We start from the raw sequence: 17,014 nt of genomic DNA on the forward strand, positions 1-17,014 counted from the left end.
CCCAGAATGTATAACATCCTGGGGTGCCCGAGCCCGCCCAAGCAGCCGCTCCTGTCCAGTTCCCAGAATGTATAACATCCTGGGGTGCCCGAGCCTGCCCAAGCAGCCGCTCTTGAGTCACTCGGGAATGTCCAGGACTCAGGTCCACACAGACAGTGGGAACGGCTAGCCCTGGGCATCTACCCCCACGAAGGGGACCCTCGGCTCTGTCAGAGAGATCCCCAAAGTAGGAATTGGGCCCCCACGGTGCCCCGTGCCTCTCCCCCTTCACTGTGCCACTCTGCCCTGCACCCAGAGGCAGCGCTGGAGGCCTTACTCTACCACTCAGGGCTTCTCAAACCTCTGGTTCCGCTTTTCTCCTTTTAAGTTCTCCACTTTGTAAACTCACCTCCCCCTTCCCAGGCTTGGGGGCCCAAGGAACCCCAGCTGGTGGGAGAAGCGGCTGCACTGTGGTACAGGGGGTGGTGAGTAAGCGAGGAGGCACTACTGGGGGCAGCTACTTCACCTCCCTGTGCCTTAGTTTCCTCCTCTGTCAAAGGGACAAGATAATGGCTCCCATTGCAGGGCTGCTATACAGTGCTCAGGGCCACAGTGCAGTGGGGGGACCCATGTCCATTGCCACCTTGATGCTTACAACCGGGACGAGTTTACCGCTGTGATTTCTGCCGGCGCTGCTGTCCCGGTTCCCTGGTGCTGCACAGCCGTGCACTCCCCATGAGTGGGCCTGGCCAGCATTAGCCGAGTGCCTTCTGTGTGTTCTATGCCAGGTACCAAGGGCAGGCCAGCCAGGCAGAACCATGTATGGGGCTGGGGGCAGTGCTGTCAGCATTGGGCTGGGACAAGTCAGGGTGGGGGAATGGTAGACAGGTGGAGGCAGGAGGCAGGCGTGAGAAGCTGCCCACCCCACCCCTCAACACCACGGCACTTCCAGCTCCAGCAGGTCCTTGTTCTCAGCTGCCCCTGAGCACCGGGTGGCCAGGTCTCCTCCCCATCACCCCACTGAGAAGCAAGACAGGGAGGACCTGATCCTGGAGCCCCTCCCAGCCCAGCTGAGGAAACCACCCGACCGACAATGGGCTTGCGCAAGGCACGCAGTGACTGCTCCCAGCCTCTCCCACAGACTTAGGAGCCCAAAGCCGCCTCCCTCCCAGGGAGCATCCCAGGGCCTCGCTGGCTGCAGCTGAGAGGGCCTCATCTGGGCACTGCTCTGAGGCTGGCACTTGCAGGTGGGGGCCCTTGGGAGCTCTGGGAGGCACCTGGCAGCCTCCCAGCCACCCCGGGCCGGGCCCGCTCTCCAGGCTCAGTGCTACAGCCACAACCACTGGGGGTAGGGGCGAGGGGAGTCCAGGCCCACTCTGTGCTGCAGCAACTTCTTCCCAGCTGTTGGCCCAGTATGATGCCTATCTTCCCTCTGGGGAGTCACGTTCCTCCCACTCCGGGCCCATTCCCACCCAAGGCCCCTTCGCAGGAGACCAGCACTTCCCTTCTCCAACAGGAGCTGGGTGTGCCCTAAGCAAGATTCTGACCCCTCCTGTCCTCAGGAGACTGAGGCTGGACCATCAGCCCCAGCCCCAGGAGCAGAAGGCAGGCCTGCACATAGACTCACTGCAAGGAGATCCTGGGGTGGAGCCTCTCACTCCCCGAGCCCCCAGGGGTCCTGCATGAAAGCTCTGGAGATGCAGTTCCCAGCAGGGGCTCCCCTGACCAGGGCCACACTTTGGGGCCGGGGCAGTCCCACCGCATGGACGTGTCACCATCCTGCCCATTCGGGATGGCTTGAAGGGCTCCTCCAAGGACACCAGAGCTGGGAGCACTGGTCAGGTGGGGGCCTCAGGTGCAGCGTGACCGCTGGCACCAAAAGGTCTCATGCCCCCAACGGCTCCATTTGCAGCAGGGGCAGATGCTCCCAGGGCTACCTGCATCGGGGACGAATTGGTGGGTGTTGGGCTGAACCCTGCTTCACAGGCCTGGGGTGGGGTCCCTGGGAGTCCCCATACCCACTTGGAGCTTCCACCCTGTCCTCCCCGTGGGCGCAGTCCCAGGTGGAAGGTGATGGAGGCACCCACTCACTGTGTGCATCCTGCTGGTGGGGAGGGGCTGGGTCTCATCCTCCAGCCCTCGCCCTCCCCACCCCTGCCCCCGCACTGCCCCAGGGTGCTCCCAACTTCCAGCCTGTGGGCGCATCCCCCAATCCCGCGTCCTTTGCCTTGCTCGGCCAGGTCCCGCTGTGGTTGGGGACCAGGCCTCAGCGGGCCACCTGCCCTGCCCCTTTCCCTCCCTGCCCGGAATAGCGCTGGCCAGGTCAGCAACCAGGACCCACGAAATATAGCAAGGCCCTAGGTCCTGCCAGCCTCAGGCCCAGCGCCCTCCCCATGAGGGGGTAGGAAATGTCAAGGAGTTTGACTGAGAGGACACAGACCCTTTGCTGGACCCGGAAAAGCTTCTACAGCTTCGGGGGCACTGGGGCCTGCTGAGGCATGGCCACCCCTCCCTTGCAGGGGGTGGCTCCAATGCAGGCCTGGCAGCCTTCCTAGCACAGGGGCCAGTGCCGAAGGCCTTCCTCCCACAGCCCTGATCCCGCACCAGCCCTGGCAGCTCCTGGCCTCAGTAGGAAGTGTGACAGCCTTCCTAGGCCTGGAAAAGCCTTTCCTCCTAAGAGTCCCCCCAACCACCCCACCTGGGGGAGGTCCTCGTTTCCCCGTGCCCCAGCACACCCGGGGCAGGCTGAGGCAGGGGCCTCTCCTAGGGCTTCCCAGAAGGTGGACTTGGCCACAGCTCCCATCTGATCAGCGCTCCCTTCCTGACTGGGCCCCTCCCCATAAATAGCACTGTGCCAGTGCCCCCAGCCCTTTTGGATCCCACAGAGCATCAGAAGGTCAAGGCCTCGAAGTGAGGTTGCATGGTGGTTGGGGGGGATCAGGTGTCTTCTTGCCCACAGTCCCAGCCCTGGGCACGGCTGAGGAGGTCGCAGGGAGGGTGGAGAGTGAGGCAGGGTGAACTGGGTGCCAGGGTGCAGCAGTGTGTCTCGAGAGCTTTGTTCTTGAGTGGGTCTGCCTCAGGGGCTTTAGAGCAGACCCCAGAGGGTGGCCAGGAGGACGGGGGCCAGGGCAAGGGTGGCCGGGATGGCAAGGCCGGCGCCGTTGCAGAGGTCATACTGGCAACAGGAGGTGGTGGACGCGTGCTTGGAGTAGCCATCGTACACAGTCTCGAAGCAGCTGGGCACGCAGGACTTACTGACCTTCATCCTGGTGGGGGTGTAGTCTGCAGAGGGGCAGAGCAGTGAGCCAGCTCCGCTAAGAGGGGCAGGGGGCCCAGTCAGCCCCACACCAGCATCCAAGGCCATCAGGGCAGGGCCCCTCAGCTTAGAGCTCCCAGACAGCATCCGGGGACAGGACAGCCTCCTTCCTCAGGACCTCCACATGCTCAGAGGCAGGGCAGAACCTCCCCCTCATCCTCCCCAGGCAGGGCCACGCAGGGCCCCCAGACTCACAGGTGCGCGTAGTCATGCAGTAGGCAACCATAGCCGGGCAGCGCATGGGGTTGAAGCAGTTGTCTCCGTTGTAGGCACACACATGGCAGTCCAAGGCCTGGACTGGGGCTGGCAGATGGGCGGGAAGGGAACGGGGGTTGCAGAACATGAGAGGCCCCTCCTCCAGCCCATCAGGTCCCCAGCCCATCACCTTCCCCAGGGCAGGGGGCTAGAAAGAGGGGTGGTCGCTGGGAATTCTGGTCTCCTTCCCTGCTTTCAGCCCACCTTCCCTCAACGTGGGTCTGTCCATCCCTCTGTCCTTTGTCCATCTTACCCAGAGGTAAGCCCATGAGGACCACCAGGAACAGGGCGAGCAGGGGCGTCATGGCTGCAGGCAGGAGGGCAGCGTGAGAGTGGGGAGGAGAACAGCAGCTAGCCCTGGATCCAACTCAGGGGTGGCGCACAGAGGATCCAACTCAGGGTGGTGCCCAGAGGACGTGGGGCCGGCCCTGCCTCCTGGAGCTCCTGGTCTACTGGCAGTGCTGCAGCCCTGCACAGCAGGTGGCAAAGACAGGTGGTCAGTGCTGGGCCTGAAGGACCCATGGGGGGCCTGGGCAAGGATGACAGTGGGCAGAGGAGCCACCCAACTCAGTGGGTGTCAGGGAAGGCTTCCCGGAGGAGGAGACACTTGGGAGGGGACAAGAAGGGAGAAGAGATCGGGACATTTCAATCAGAGACCAGCGCCTGCAAAAGCTCAAAACAGCCTGTAGCGCTGGATGGAGGAGAGATGGGGGGAGGATGAGGGGCAGTGCTAGAGGAGTGGGGGTGGGCAGAGGGGCCTTAAATACCAGGCCTAAACAAGGATTTTACCAGGGGATGGTTGGTACAGAGGTCCTCTGGGAGGTGGTCTGCAACCTCATCCCACGCAGGGCCCTGGGGGCCGGATGGCTGGCCACGGCAGAACTGGGCCCAAGGGCTGGGTCTCTTCTCGCTGTTCCCCTCCCCTCTGCTCTGGGGTGTCCCTATTTGGGGTCCCCTCTTCCAGGAAAACCTCCAGAGCCCTGGTTAGGGTTGTCTGAGTCCTCGGCCACCGCAGAAGCTCCCCAGCAGGGATGAGCTAAATTAAACTTACGCCTTCCTGAGAACAACAAATCCGTCTCTCAGGACACATTTGCCCAGGCCAACCCTAGGAAGCCAAACGCCTGGGTGAGGCCAGGCCTGCGGCTGCGAGCTTCCCGCCCCCTCTCGGAGAGCCCCGCCCCAAACACTGCGGTCCCGGGTGGAGGGGAGGGCTCTTGGCGCGAGCGGGACTCTCAGGGTGACCTCACCTGTGACCTTCACCACCTTGAGGTACCGCCGCGCCTGGGAGTCACCCGCGGCCGCTCGCCGGTAGGTGCCTGCCTCGGTCTAACTGTACGCGTGTCTGTGCGTCCCGCAGCACCCGTGCCGCATCGCTGGATGCTCACCGCAGGCCCAGCCCAGTCCCGCCCCCGGAACGGCCCGCCCAGCGCCAGTTCACCGCAGGCCCCGCCCCGGCCGCGCCCCGGCCCCGCCTCCTGGGCACCCGCCAAGCCGAGCTCACCGCAGGCCCCGCCCCGGCCCCGCCCCCCGGACCGTCGGCTTTCAGGGCCAGCGCTGGGACCCCGAGGCCAGCCCAGGCATCTGGATCGCCTACACGGGCAGCCACGCAGTGACTCCCTAGCGACCCTCAGACCCACGTGTTCCGCCCGGGCACTCCGCAGGCTGTCCTCACCGGCTCCCGCCGCAGCCCAGCCTTCCCCGCAGCCGCCTCCGCCCACTCGCCCGCGCCGCGTCGTTCGTGGGCTGGCACCAGCCGTGCCGCCCCAGCTCCGCGTTCCTCCAGCCCAGTCCCAGCAGTCCCGGAACTGGTGCCCTTTGGTGCCCTTTGGCGCGCCCGCTTCGCTGCCCATGGCCTCCGCCTGCCTCCCCCGCGCTCAGCCCCCGTTTCTGGTCCCCCGGAGCAAAGCCGGAAGGCAGGCCTGCAAGGCAGCCCCGTGCTCCGTGGTCCCTCTCACCATCATAATGTTAACATTAAATAATTGTCTTTACATAACTTTAAATACTTACATTATTGGTTCTGTTTTTGGCAAAATGTAATAAAATTTCATGAGTCCAAAAGTTTTCATTTTTTTCCAATGTGAGAAAGAAAAATAAAACCTTTTCTTCGACCCTAAAGCTCATTTTTTTCTTTAGAACATTTTTGTGGGCCTGAGGTACAGAATACCCCATGCCTTCTGGGCAAGCGGGCTCTGGTTCCAGGAAATCCTTCGGTCCCCAACAAACTAGGCCAGTTGGTGGTTCTGTTTGCCGACAGGTAATGCGCGCCCTCCTGTGCCAGGAGCTGGGGAGAGGGCAGAGAGTAAAACAGCCCACGTTCCAGAATATTCCCACCCCATGGAGCTCACACTCCGGTGGATAAGAGGCGTGAAAGAAACGCATAGGTCAGAACCGGAGTGTGTCGCAGGCTTCAGCCTCAGACCACGACGAATTAATACGATGAAACTTCCCTTGCCCGCCTGCCAGCTGCTCACCTCCTGCTTTGTGGCGTGGTTCCTAACCGGTCTGTGACCTGGGGGTTGGGGACCTTTGTATTAAAGGAAGTTCTTCAGGCAGAAATACTGATCTACATAAAGGAATAAAAGACACCAGAAACAGGAAATAGAAGGTAATTTTTTTTTCTTATTTTTGAATCAAGTTGAAAGGTAGTTGATTTCCTAAAGCAAAAATAATAATGTATTAAGGAATTTGTAGCAAACGTAGAAGTAGAAGTAAATTGTATGATAATAGTAGTACAGGCTGGGCACCACAGCTCACACCTGTAATCCCAGCACTTTGGGAGGCTGAGGCAAGTGGATCGCTTGAGCCCAGGAGTTCTAGACCAGGCATGGCTGGGCAACGTAGAGAGACCTCGTCTCTAAAAACATACAAAAAATTAGCTGGGTGTGGTGGTGCACACCTGTGGTTGCATCCAAGAGGCTGAGGTGGGAGAATCACTTGAACCCAGGAGGTGGAGGTTGCAGTGAGCTGTGATCACACTACTGCACTGAAGCCTGGGTGATAGAGCAAGACCCTGTGTCAAATTAAAAAAAAGTAATACAAGTAGACCAGGAGAGGGACAATGGAAGTTTGCTGTTGTAGATCTGTTCTACCGCATGTGAAGTGGTCTCCTATTTCTTGAAGTCAGACTAGTAAGTCAAAGGTGCATACTAAGACACTAAAGTGTCGCTAAAAAAAGACAAAAAAAAAAAAGCAAAAGTCAAAGCACTCTAGTTAATAAATCAACAAAGGTGATGACACAGAATTATTTATAAAAGCACATGTTACAGAGACTGCAGAAGAGGAGAAAGGAAAAAATGAGACAAATAGAAAACAAATAGCAAGATGATATATATTTAAACCCAGCCACAGCAATAATGACACTATGTCATCTAAACACTTCAATTAGAATTCAATTCACTGAGCACGGTGGCCCACACCTGTAATCCTAACCTGTCATCCTAACACTTTGAAAGGCCGAGGCAGGTGGGTCACTTGAAGTCAGGAGTTCCAGACCAGCCTGGCCAACATGGTGAAACTCCCTCTCTACTAAAAAATACAAAAATTAGCTGGGCATGATGGTGGATGCCTGTAATCCCAGCTACTTGGGAGGCTGAGGCAGGAGAATCGCTTGAACGTGGGAGGCGGAGGTTGCAGTGAGCTGAGATGGTGCCACTGCACTCCAGCCTGGGTGACAGAGTGAGTGAGACTCTGACTCAGAAACAAGCAAAAACATCTCAGTTAAAAACAGAGGTTGTCAGATTGGATAAAAAGAGAAACAGCCAAGTATATGCTGTCAGCAAGAAACTGACCAGACATAAAAACACAATTAAGATACGAATAAAAAGATGGAGAAAGATATACTATGCTAACAGCAATTAAAAGAAAGCAGGCATGACTACATCAATGTCAAAGTAGGTTTAAAGCAAAGACTATAATCAAAAATAAAGAGGGAACATTACCGGCCAGGTGTGGTGGCTGTCACCTGTAATCCCAGCACTTTGGGAGGATTGCTTGAGGCCAGGAGTTTGAGACCGCTTGGGCAAAACAGCAAAACACTGTCTCTACCGGAAAGAAAGAAAAAATTTAAAAAGAGGGACATTACCAAATGACAAATTGATCAGTTCATGAAGAGGACTTAGCAATTCTGAATATGTATGCATCTAACAATTAAGTTTCAAAATACACAAAGCAAAACACCAACAACATCTGATAGAACTGAAAGGAGAAAAAGAAAATCCACAATAACAGAGATTTCAATACTCCTCTTTCAAGAAATGATAAAAATAGACAAAAAGTCTGTAAGGAAGAAGATGTGGACCAAATTACCAGTCAACATGGCCAACTTGATGTTTATAGGACACTCCACCTCACAGAAGAGAAACACACCTTTGTTTACCAATAATGTCCTCCAAGGCAGACTGTATTCTGCGCCATAGAACAAATCTCAGTAAATTTATAAGGATTAAAATCATACAAATTATTTGCGTGGACTACAATGGAGCTAAATTAGAAATCAATAACAGAAATATATCTACAAGATCATCAAATATTTAGAAACTGAGTAACAACATATTTCTAGACAACTTATAGGTCAAAGGAGAAACCAAAAAGGAAATCAGAAAATATTTCCAACTGAATGAAAATGCAAACACAATTCATCAAAGACAAAGGATGCAGCTGAAGTGGGCCCTGGAGGGAAATTTTGCACTAATGCTTCTTTTAAAAGAAAAAAAGAAGTAAAACTTCTTTTAGAAGGGAAGGAAGTTCTCCAAAAAAACTACCTAAATGTTCACCCTCAAAAACTAGAACAAAAAAAGCAAATCAAACCCAAGGTAAGCAAAATAAAGAAAATAGCAAAAATAAAAGCAAAAATAAAAAAATAAAAATAAAAAGTGCGGTAGAAAAAGAAAATAGAGAAAAATCAATGAGACCAGTGTCTGAGAATGCACTTCCAGGAGGAGGACCTCAGCAACCCTCCCAGTCCAGCTTGGACGGCAGGACCAGAGAGAGGACTCTTGCAAACCAAAGCTAGTTGCTCCTGAGTTGGGGGCTGGCCAGTGGGGTGGGCAGCTGGGGCTGCCCCTCGTGCTCTCTGTGGGATCTGGCTGCCCAAACTGGGCATGAAGGGAGGCTCTTGGGCCCCCCGACCTGACTGAATAATGCTCCTTCCTTTCTGGTGGGAGCTCAGGCCCGACTGGATGGTGAGGACAGTAGATGTTCAGAGCAGGTGGAGGAGGGATCCCTTGTCAGAGGACCTCGTCGGTCGCTTTTGCAGTCTCCCTGAGAGCTGCCCTCTGTCTGGACTTTGTGCTTTGACTGCTTTTAGCATTTCCATTTTTAAGGCATAGAGAAAATTGCATCCTGGTGATGGGCCAGGAGAGTCAGCCATGCACCCCATGACAGGGTCAGTGCCCCACCCCTGGGTGCTGGCCGAACCTCAACATCTGTGCCTTGGGGCCCCACCCCGCAATCCTGTGCCTAAGACATCTCCCTGCAGGTTCTGAGCTTCGGCTCTGGCAGAGGGAGCTCCTCCTTCAGGGGCACTAGGGACACGAGGCAGGGCTGCCGGCCCCCATCTGGCCAGCTGTGCTGTCCACACTTACAGGGTTGCAGGCCCTATGTGGGGCTGATGATGCCTGACAGGGTCTTGGCTGGGGCTGGGGTCAGGTTGTGTCCAGGACTGTTGAGAAGTTGTCCAGCAGGGTCACAGAGAAGCAGCCTGGAGGCTGGGAGACTGAGCTAGGGACCCTTGGAGGAGCAGGGCAGAGGGCAGTGATGGGCTAGGAGCTGTGACTGTCCTTGGGCTTGGTCTGGAGTCCTGCCAGCTCCCAGCCCCCACAGCAGCCACACAGGCAGCCTGGCCCTCTCTGGATCCTGCAGGTCGGTTTCCACTTCTGGGCCTTTGCCCAGGGCCCGCACACAGCCTCACCCATGCTGCTCCATTGTCCCTATACCCGCCGCTGCTTTGCGAAGTCTTCCCTGATCCCTCAGCAGAACCGCCTCCTCCTTCCATCCTGGAGTTTGGTGGCCGCAGCCCTGGTTTCCTGACTTTCAGGGGTGGGAGTGGTGGGGGAGGTGGCATTCCCTCCTGCCTCCAGGCAGCACTGGGCACAGAGCACTCCCATTCCCTGGGCCCTGGATGAGGATTCCTGCAGCCAGCCTGCCGTGAAGTGGCAGGAGTCACTTTCCCTTGCCCAGCCTTAGTTTCCCCACGCGGAAGTGGGGATGGGTGGGTCTGCGCCCTGGGCACTCCTACCCCTCTGCTCTCCGTCCGACTCCCATGCCCAGGTGCCTTCGCACACCCTGTCCTGGGGGCTTGGCAGGACTCAGGCCACGTGTCCAGAGTGGTGTGGAAAAGGGCACACATGGGGCCATGAGTGGCACTGGCCTGGGCGAGGGCGGATTTTCCCTGTGCAGGAGCACCAGCAACTGGCTCTCTGGTGGCCACCAGGGGGCGCTCCTACGCAGGCCTCCAGGAGCACTTGCAGGCCCCTCCCGCATGCCAGCACTCAGGGGAGAAGGGTCCCCATCACCCCTTCACCCTGGGTCATGTCCCTGAGACTGGGATTCAAGAGCCTCCAGAGAGGCTGGCTTGGAACACCCCAGGCCCAACCCCAGCCTTGGAGCCATGTGGGAGGTGACTACCCACAGCCACCGCCCAGTGCAAGTCCAGCTGCCTGAGCTGACCCCCATCCATGGGAACCCAGCAGCCCCCTTGGCCAGACCTCACCAGGGTGAAGTTAGACCGGAGGGGGCGGGGAGCGTGACGCAGGGAGTATGGGCCAGGTGAGGTCGCCCAGAGGCAGGGAGGGTTCCGTGCCCACTGCCTGGGTTCTGGCTGTATTTCGGGGATGAGGCTGTGACGTGGGGTGAGAAGAGGCCCCAGCAGATGCCCCAGCAAGGAGCCCTTCTTCTGGAGAGGGCCAGAGCTTCCCGCAGGCTGACCCCACGTCCCCAGCAGGTGAAGTCTCAGGCCTTACCCAGTCAGAGCCGAGGTCTGCCTTCCCCCAGGCCAGCTCCCTCGCAGGCCTGGCCTGGAAATTCCACGGTGACCGAGCCCCCTTCGGCCCCGGCCAGCAGACGGTGGCGGGAGTGGCAGCTGGTGAGGGGTCAGTGGTACTCCCCGGCCCTGGGTGCAGGCACTCAGTTGTTTGTTCAACGCACCATGAGACCAGCACCATCACCACCCCGGTTCCAGCCGAGGGCAGGAGCACTAGGTGAGGTCTGGGGCCCCGGGAATGCACGAGGGGAAACAGGAAATGCCTGCAGCCCTGGAGTGACTGGGAGGAGGGCTGAGGGTTTGCAGGAGGCCAGGGCCACCATTTACAGCCACAGGCAGCATATGGGGTGCTGGCTGCACCAGCTGAGTGCCCAGTGGAGGAAAACGGAGGCGCCTGGAGGTGGAGTGCTTTGCCTAAGGTCTCTCAGGGCAACGAGTGACCCACCTTGGCCACCCTGGGGAGATGGGGCTTGGGTGAGGAGAAGGGGGATCCCAAGGTGGAGACAGTGAAGCTCACCCAGACCCAGTCCTGGGTTGCAGGGCCTTGGCTGGGCAGGCAGCCCTCCAGGATGGGGTTGCACCGTGGCCCTGGATCCCAGGGGAGGCAGGATGGACACGTGTTAAGAGCAGGCCTCCCGAAATCATGATTCACCTCCTGGTCTCATGGTGCATTGGACAAACAGCTGAGTGCCTGCACCTAGGGCCGGGGAGCACCACTGACCCCTCACCAGCTGCCACCCACGCTACACCACTGTCTGCTGGCCGCGGCCAGAGGGGGCTCGGTCACCGTGGAATTTCCAGGCCAGGCCTGCGAGGGAGCTGGCCTGGGGGAAGGCAGAGCTCTGCTCTGACTGGGTGAGGCCTGAGACTTCACCTGCCGGGGACGTGGGGTCAGCCTGCGGGAAGCTCTGGCCCTCTCCAGAAGAAGGGCTCCTTGCTGGGGCATCTGCTGGGGGCCTCTTCTCACCCCACGTCACAGCCTCATCCCCGAAATACAGCCAGAACCCAGGCAGTGGGCACGGAACCCTCCCTGCCTCTGGGCAACCTCACCTGGCCCGTATTCCCTGCGTCATGCTCCTCGCCCAGTCTAACTTCACCCTGGTGAGGCCTGGCCAAGGAGCTGCTGGGTTCCCATGGACAGGGTCCATGGGACTTTTCCTAGGCTGTGGCTAGACTTTCCCTGGGCAGCTGGACTGGCCCTGGGCGATGGCTGTAGGTAGTCAGTGCCTACTTGGCTCCGAAGCTCGGGTCGGGCCTGGGATGTCCCAAGCCGGCCTCTCTGGAGGCTCCTGAACCCCGGTCTCAGGGACACGACCCAGGGTGAAAGAGTGAGGGGCCCCTTCTCCCCTAGGTGCTGTGTGCGGGAAGGGCCTGCGGGCCCTCTGCCCTGGGCTCCTACTCAGGCCTCACCCCAGGAGCGCCCTCCACCTCCGGGGCAGTGGGGAGGCATCTGAGCAGCCTGCCCTCCCAGGGTGGGGACGGATGGTGCCATTTCAGGCATCGCTCCACGACTGGCCCAGGGGACATGTGCTGGAGGCTCAGGGGACCTGTGTGGCCTGATGCCCACCCCTGACCTCCTCCATCCCAGAATAGCACAGACAAACCACACTGGTTTAAATCATTTATCTCCATGCAGAGATTTGAGTAGAAAAATAAACGGCAACAAAACAGAAGGAGTGTGAAATCCGGGGATCCACAGGGTTTCTGTCCCCACCCTCCATGCGGCTGGGGGCTGCATCCTCTGTAGAGGGGCTACATCCTCTGTGGGGTTGTGGGACCTACTCCAAGTCATCAGCACTCCATGCCCACCTGGACCTGGTCCCAGACTTTCGGGGAAGCCCTCAGCCTGGGGCTCCTGGCACACCCATTGCGGCTGGGGAAGAGGAGTGTGGAATCCCCAGAGAAAGGGAAGGAAAGGCATGAGGGGCCTTCCCTGGGGGGAGGTCACAGGCGGGGGGCTAAGACGAGGGCCAGGAGGCCCAGGACCAGCCCCAGGCTGTGGGCGAAGGTGGTGCGGGTCGGTGCAGCATTGTGCAGCTTCTCATTGCACAGGTCCTCCTGGCAGCACTGGATGGAGCGGGTGCCGCTGCTGACCTGGCCTTGCAGGGTGTAGCTGGGTGTGCACGACTCCACACAGTCCTTCGTCACCAGATTCCCCCTAAGAGGCTCCACTGGGCACAGGTGAGTGTGGTCAGGCCTGCAGCTGCCTCTGACCCCCAATCCCTGCCAGCCTCCCAGCCAGCACCCACAATAGCCAGGGAGGTCCCCCCAGTCCCAGGGAAACCTGGACAGATGCTGCTCACCCGTGTGCATGGTCCTGCAGGAGCGAGAGCCGGCCGGGCAGACCTGAGGCTGCTTGCAGTTGCTGGAGCTGGTGCACACGTGGCAGCGCAGGGCAAGGGCTGGCGGGGAGGGAGTCGGGCTCAGCGGGCCCAACAGAGGCCTCCTGGTGACTCAGCAGGGCCCACTCCCCGACCCGCAGAGACCCCTCCCGGACAGAGGCCCTGCTGCCCTTGCCCTAGGCCCCCAACTCCGGACCCTGGGCCCTGGTGGGGCTTGTGTCCTGAATGCAGCCTCAGGGGACAGGTGCTCCGGCCTGGGCCGGCTTGGAAGAGGCGTCCTGCCCCGGCCCTGTCTAGGGTGTGTTGCAGGCCTTTCCTCCGAGGCCTCAGGGAGCTCTGTGACTGCCAAGAGCAGTCTGCAGGACACTGGCTGTTGTCCCCACCCCAGGGGCTGTCCCTGGAGGAGATGGCCATATTTCCGAGGGCCTGACTGAGCTAAGGCCCCAGGGGCAGCCAGCTTGGCTGCTCTGAGCCTTTAACGGGAAGGGCTTGGTGGCCTTTGGGCTGTCCTGGGTTATGCTGGGGGAGACCTGGGGACCGGGAGGGGCTGGTGGCAGGGGCTAGATGGCTGCTCTCCCAGTGAGAAGCATCTCAAGACAATCCCCTGCTCCACTCTCTCGGGGTCTGTGACTCCAGGAATCAATTCTGACATCCTCAGATTCTGAAACATTGTAAATCTGACACTGCTTAAGATTGGGGCTCCGTGTTGTTTTAAATTTGAAGAGTCTGGCGCCCAGTGTCGGGGTTCTCTGTGCCTAGAGGTCATCAGCTCCAGGCTCCTAGTATTTGGTGACCACACGGGCCAGAGCCGCCCACCCGCCCGTCCCCTTGGCCCAGCCCCTCACCTGGCCCCGTAGCCACGGCCAGGATGGCGAGGAGCAGCAGGACTGTCCTCATCTCTGGTGTCGTCTGGGAGCAGTGGGGGCCCCTGCACTGCGGAGGCCTTATAGGCACGGGCTGGGCGGGGGTGGGCAGTCCGCCAGCCAGCGGCATTCCGCAGGGCTCTGTGCAAGCATCAGCCCAGGATGGGAACCTGCCCCACCCTGCCTGGCCCACGCCCACCAGCCTGGCTGTCCCTGGTCGCTGCCCCTGCGGCCCCCCAGGCAGAGGTCTGCCCTCCGCAACGGGGCCCAGTGGCTTCCTGGCCCTGCTGTTGCAGCTGCTGCGCCTCCGTCTCTCCCACTTTCACTTCTCTGTCTCTGTGGGTCTTGTTCTCGTGCTGCCGTCTGATCCTGGGTCACTTTGTTTCTGACCTGCCACCCGCTACCCCACCCCCCACTCCCCACCATCACCATCCCGTGTCTTTGTCCCTGCATTCCCCCCATAGTTCCCTCAATAGAGTTGCAGCCTGTACCAGGCGCCCTGTGGGTGCCTGTGGGTGCCCAGGGCCGGGGAGGTAGGAAGAGCAGGTGCTGGTCCTACCCTTCTGGCTCTGGGCTCAGGGTTGCTGCCTGGGACGCGGAAGGTCCTTGAGCTGCGGGGGCTCGGGGCAGCTGTGGGCTGATGGGGTGTGTGAGGCAGAGGGAGAGGCCACCCCGAGGCAGGGAGGGCAGCTGGGGCAGCAGAGAGGTAAGCACTGGACAGGGTGAGGACTGTGAGGACCTGGCACTCAAAGTTGCCCGGGGAGCCCTGTGGGTGGAAGGCCTGGGCTGTGGAGGCAGCAACTCCATCCTGCGTTGCGCAGGGAGAGACTGAGCCCTCCTGGTCTCCACCAGCCCTGCCTCCCACCCTCCAGGGCCCCAGGACCCCTCCCCGTGGGATTCCTTCCCCCACTCTCCGGGCCGCTCCTGCTACGTTGGGGGCAGCGCCATCCTGGCTACTTTGCAACTATTTCTCTAGGTGTCCTGGCTCCAGTCTCTCCAAGACCGTGAACTCCTTGGGGCTGGGCCCCAGCACCCAGGGCCTCAAAGCAGGTTCTCGGTCTGCTGCCCGTTGAGTGGAGGCCAGTCCCCACCTTCACCCTCTTTACTCTCACAGGAGGGACTTTCTTTCCGTGGAGAGGGGTCCTGAGCACCCATCACCTAGCACAGGAGCCCACCTCTCGGGGCCCCCATCCACCTGCTCGGCCCAGCCCGCTCTGCCGCTCGCCTGTGCTGGGCAGCACCCACCTGGTTGTGTGGAGGGACCCATAGACGTGCTTTGCCCCTGCCCTGGCCAGGCGGATGGTGAGTGGGAGCGGGGGCACAGAAGGAGGTCAGCCTTGGGCCCAGCCTCTGCCACGGCCACATGGCTGATGGACCAACAACAACAGGGCCAGGGCAGGGCAGGGCCGGTTCCTGGGAGGGTGGTCCTGGGCTGGGCTGAGGCTCTTGGGGACACCATGGGTACCGGGGCTAGTCAGGCCTGGGCTTGAGACAGACCCTCTGGCCCTTCCTCCCGGCATCTCTCCCTTGCTAAGCCCCACGTCACGGATGCCAGGGATCCCAGCAAATGTCTCCTGAGAATGCTCCTGGCCGGACTCTCCCTGACGCAGTGCCAGGGCCTGGAGGATCCACCTAGAGGAGGGGGTGTCTGGTGGTGCCTTTGGAAACCAGGAGGGGTGCAGGCAGGAGCCCCCTGGGGCAGCCCCACATTTGCCTCTGGTGTCTGGTCCTGGCTGGGGCTTGATGGGGACGTGTGGAGTCTCATTTGACAAAGCAGGTGACCCAGAGGTCCACGCCCACACCCAGAGGGAGGCGGTTTCCTCCAGCTCCAAGGCCCTGTGTCCATGGGGCACAGCGAGAGGCATGGGCAGCTTTGGGGAAGGTACTTCCAGGGGCCTTGGGAAGCAGAGCTCAGGGCTTGGTGACAGGGTGGTGACTCAGTGGGCATGGCAGGTGGGGAGGGGTGAGTCACTGTGGCCAGGGGCATGAGAGCTGCTGGAAGAACAGGTTTGGAATTCCTGTTGGGCCCGGTGGTGCTGGAGGGTCCAGGATGTCAGGTGGCCTGAGAGTGGGGTCCGAGTGTGGGGCCACAGGGGAGTGGGCTCCCCACATCTGGGGCTGGAGGAGGGCCCTGCACACCTGGCTCGCCCCCGTGGGACACCTCAGACGTCGCTGTGGCCGCGTCCCTGCCAGGCATGGAAGCCGAAGCGGGTTTCCAATTCTGTGGGAGGAGGGCCTCTGACCTGGCAGGGCTGCCCACGAGGATGAGCCGCCCATCCCGGGTGGTCCTAGCAAAAGCAGGAAGAGCAGCCCTACCCACAGGTTACTCTCAGGAGACAGTGGGTGATTCTGACGCCAGGAGCTCTTGGACAGCTGAGCTTATGGAGACGGTGCAGTCAGGGAGGGCTTCTTGTAGGCAGTGACCTCACTAGAGCCTCAGAGCCAGGGGATGGAATGGGGAGAGGAGCCATTGTGGCCGCTCATGACAGTCCCTGCCCAGTGCTTGTTCACTGGTGAGGAAATGAGGGTCAGAGAGTGCCAGGCAGGTGCCGGGATGCCCCCTGAGTGGGGCAGAACCTGGTGGGGTCTCAAGCACTTCTCACTATCACCACAGCCTTTCCCCTCTCCTCCCTCCTCTATTCTCTAGAGCCTGGGCCCTCTCCACTCCACCCCTCCCACTCAGTCCCTGGAGCTGGGGCCCTGGGCCTGGTTGGTACCATCAGGGTGTTGGCAGCAGAAATAACACCTGGGAGAGGCGATGAAGGGGCCTGGGGCAGGGAAAACCACCGCCCCACCCCCTTAGTCTTGCCTGCTGCTCCCTGAACCAGGAAACCCGGCACAGGGAGAAGCCCAGCACGGGGACAAGCCCAGGCCTCTGTCTGGAGCAGACTCTGTCTGGAGCAGAAGTTCCTTGCTTATGCCCCTTCCCCTACCTTCTGACCCTCTACCTTGTGCTGGGCCCCTAGGATCACACAGGGGTGTGGCGGCTCAGAGAGGGAAGCACCTGGCTCAGGGCAGCACAGCATGGTACTCCAGGCTTCCACCAGCCCAGCCCTGGGCCCTGTCCTGGCTGAATGGGTGCCCGGTGGACAAGGCAGGGCCCGGGGCTGGAGGAGCTGGCTGAGTAGGTGCCCGGTGGACAAGGCGGGGCCCCGGGCTGGAGGAGCTGGCTGAGTGGGTGCCCGGTGGACAAGGCAGGGCCCCGGGCTGGAGGAGCTGGCTGAGTGGGTGCCCGGTGGACAAGGCAGGGCCCTGGGCTGGAGGAGATGCCTGGGCTGGA

At 60.1% G+C, this 17,014-nt stretch overlaps 2 protein-coding genes across 6 annotated transcripts in view; both read right to left on the bottom strand.

The window, feature by feature from the left end:
* The window catches only part of LYNX1 (Ly6/neurotoxin 1), a 12,023-nt gene extending 6,746 nt beyond the window's left edge, over positions 1-5,277 (bottom strand). Inside the window, exons 1-4 of one of the 5 annotated variants that reach the window (XM_011975618.1) lie at positions 5,188-5,266; positions 3,804-4,019; positions 3,491-3,592; positions 2,848-3,261 (exon numbers count right to left, since the gene is read on the bottom strand). In XM_011975618.1, the coding sequence (XP_011831008.1) occupies positions 3,065-3,261; positions 3,491-3,592; positions 3,804-3,855 (351 nt within the window). In that variant the 5' untranslated portion in view covers positions 3,856-4,019; positions 5,188-5,266 and the 3' untranslated portion in view covers positions 2,848-3,064. Of the gene's footprint in view, positions 1-2,847; positions 3,262-3,490; positions 3,599-3,803; positions 4,020-4,601; positions 4,712-4,797; positions 5,021-5,187 lie in introns of those variants that run through there. The other 4 variants (XM_011975617.1, XM_011975619.1, XM_011975614.1 and 1 more) reach the window with 4 other exon arrangements.
* A 6,860-nt stretch (positions 5,278-12,137) lies between these two features.
* LY6D (lymphocyte antigen 6 complex, locus D) lies at positions 12,138-13,838 on the bottom strand. Its single transcript, XM_011975621.1, has 3 exons — positions 13,717-13,838; positions 12,833-12,931; positions 12,138-12,700 (listed from the first exon to the last, which is right to left on the bottom strand). The coding sequence occupies exons 1-3, from the start codon at positions 13,766-13,768 to the stop codon at positions 12,474-12,476; spliced, it is 378 nt and encodes a 125-aa protein (XP_011831011.1). The 5' UTR covers positions 13,769-13,838; the 3' UTR covers positions 12,138-12,473.
* Between the last annotated feature and the right edge of the window lie 3,176 nt (positions 13,839-17,014).

The sequence above is a fragment of the Mandrillus leucophaeus genome, unplaced genomic scaffold (genome assembly GCF_000951045.1).
Source record: "Mandrillus leucophaeus isolate KB7577 unplaced genomic scaffold, Mleu.le_1.0 Scaffold158, whole genome shotgun sequence".
Taxonomy (NCBI): Eukaryota; Metazoa; Chordata; class Mammalia; order Primates; family Cercopithecidae; genus Mandrillus; species Mandrillus leucophaeus.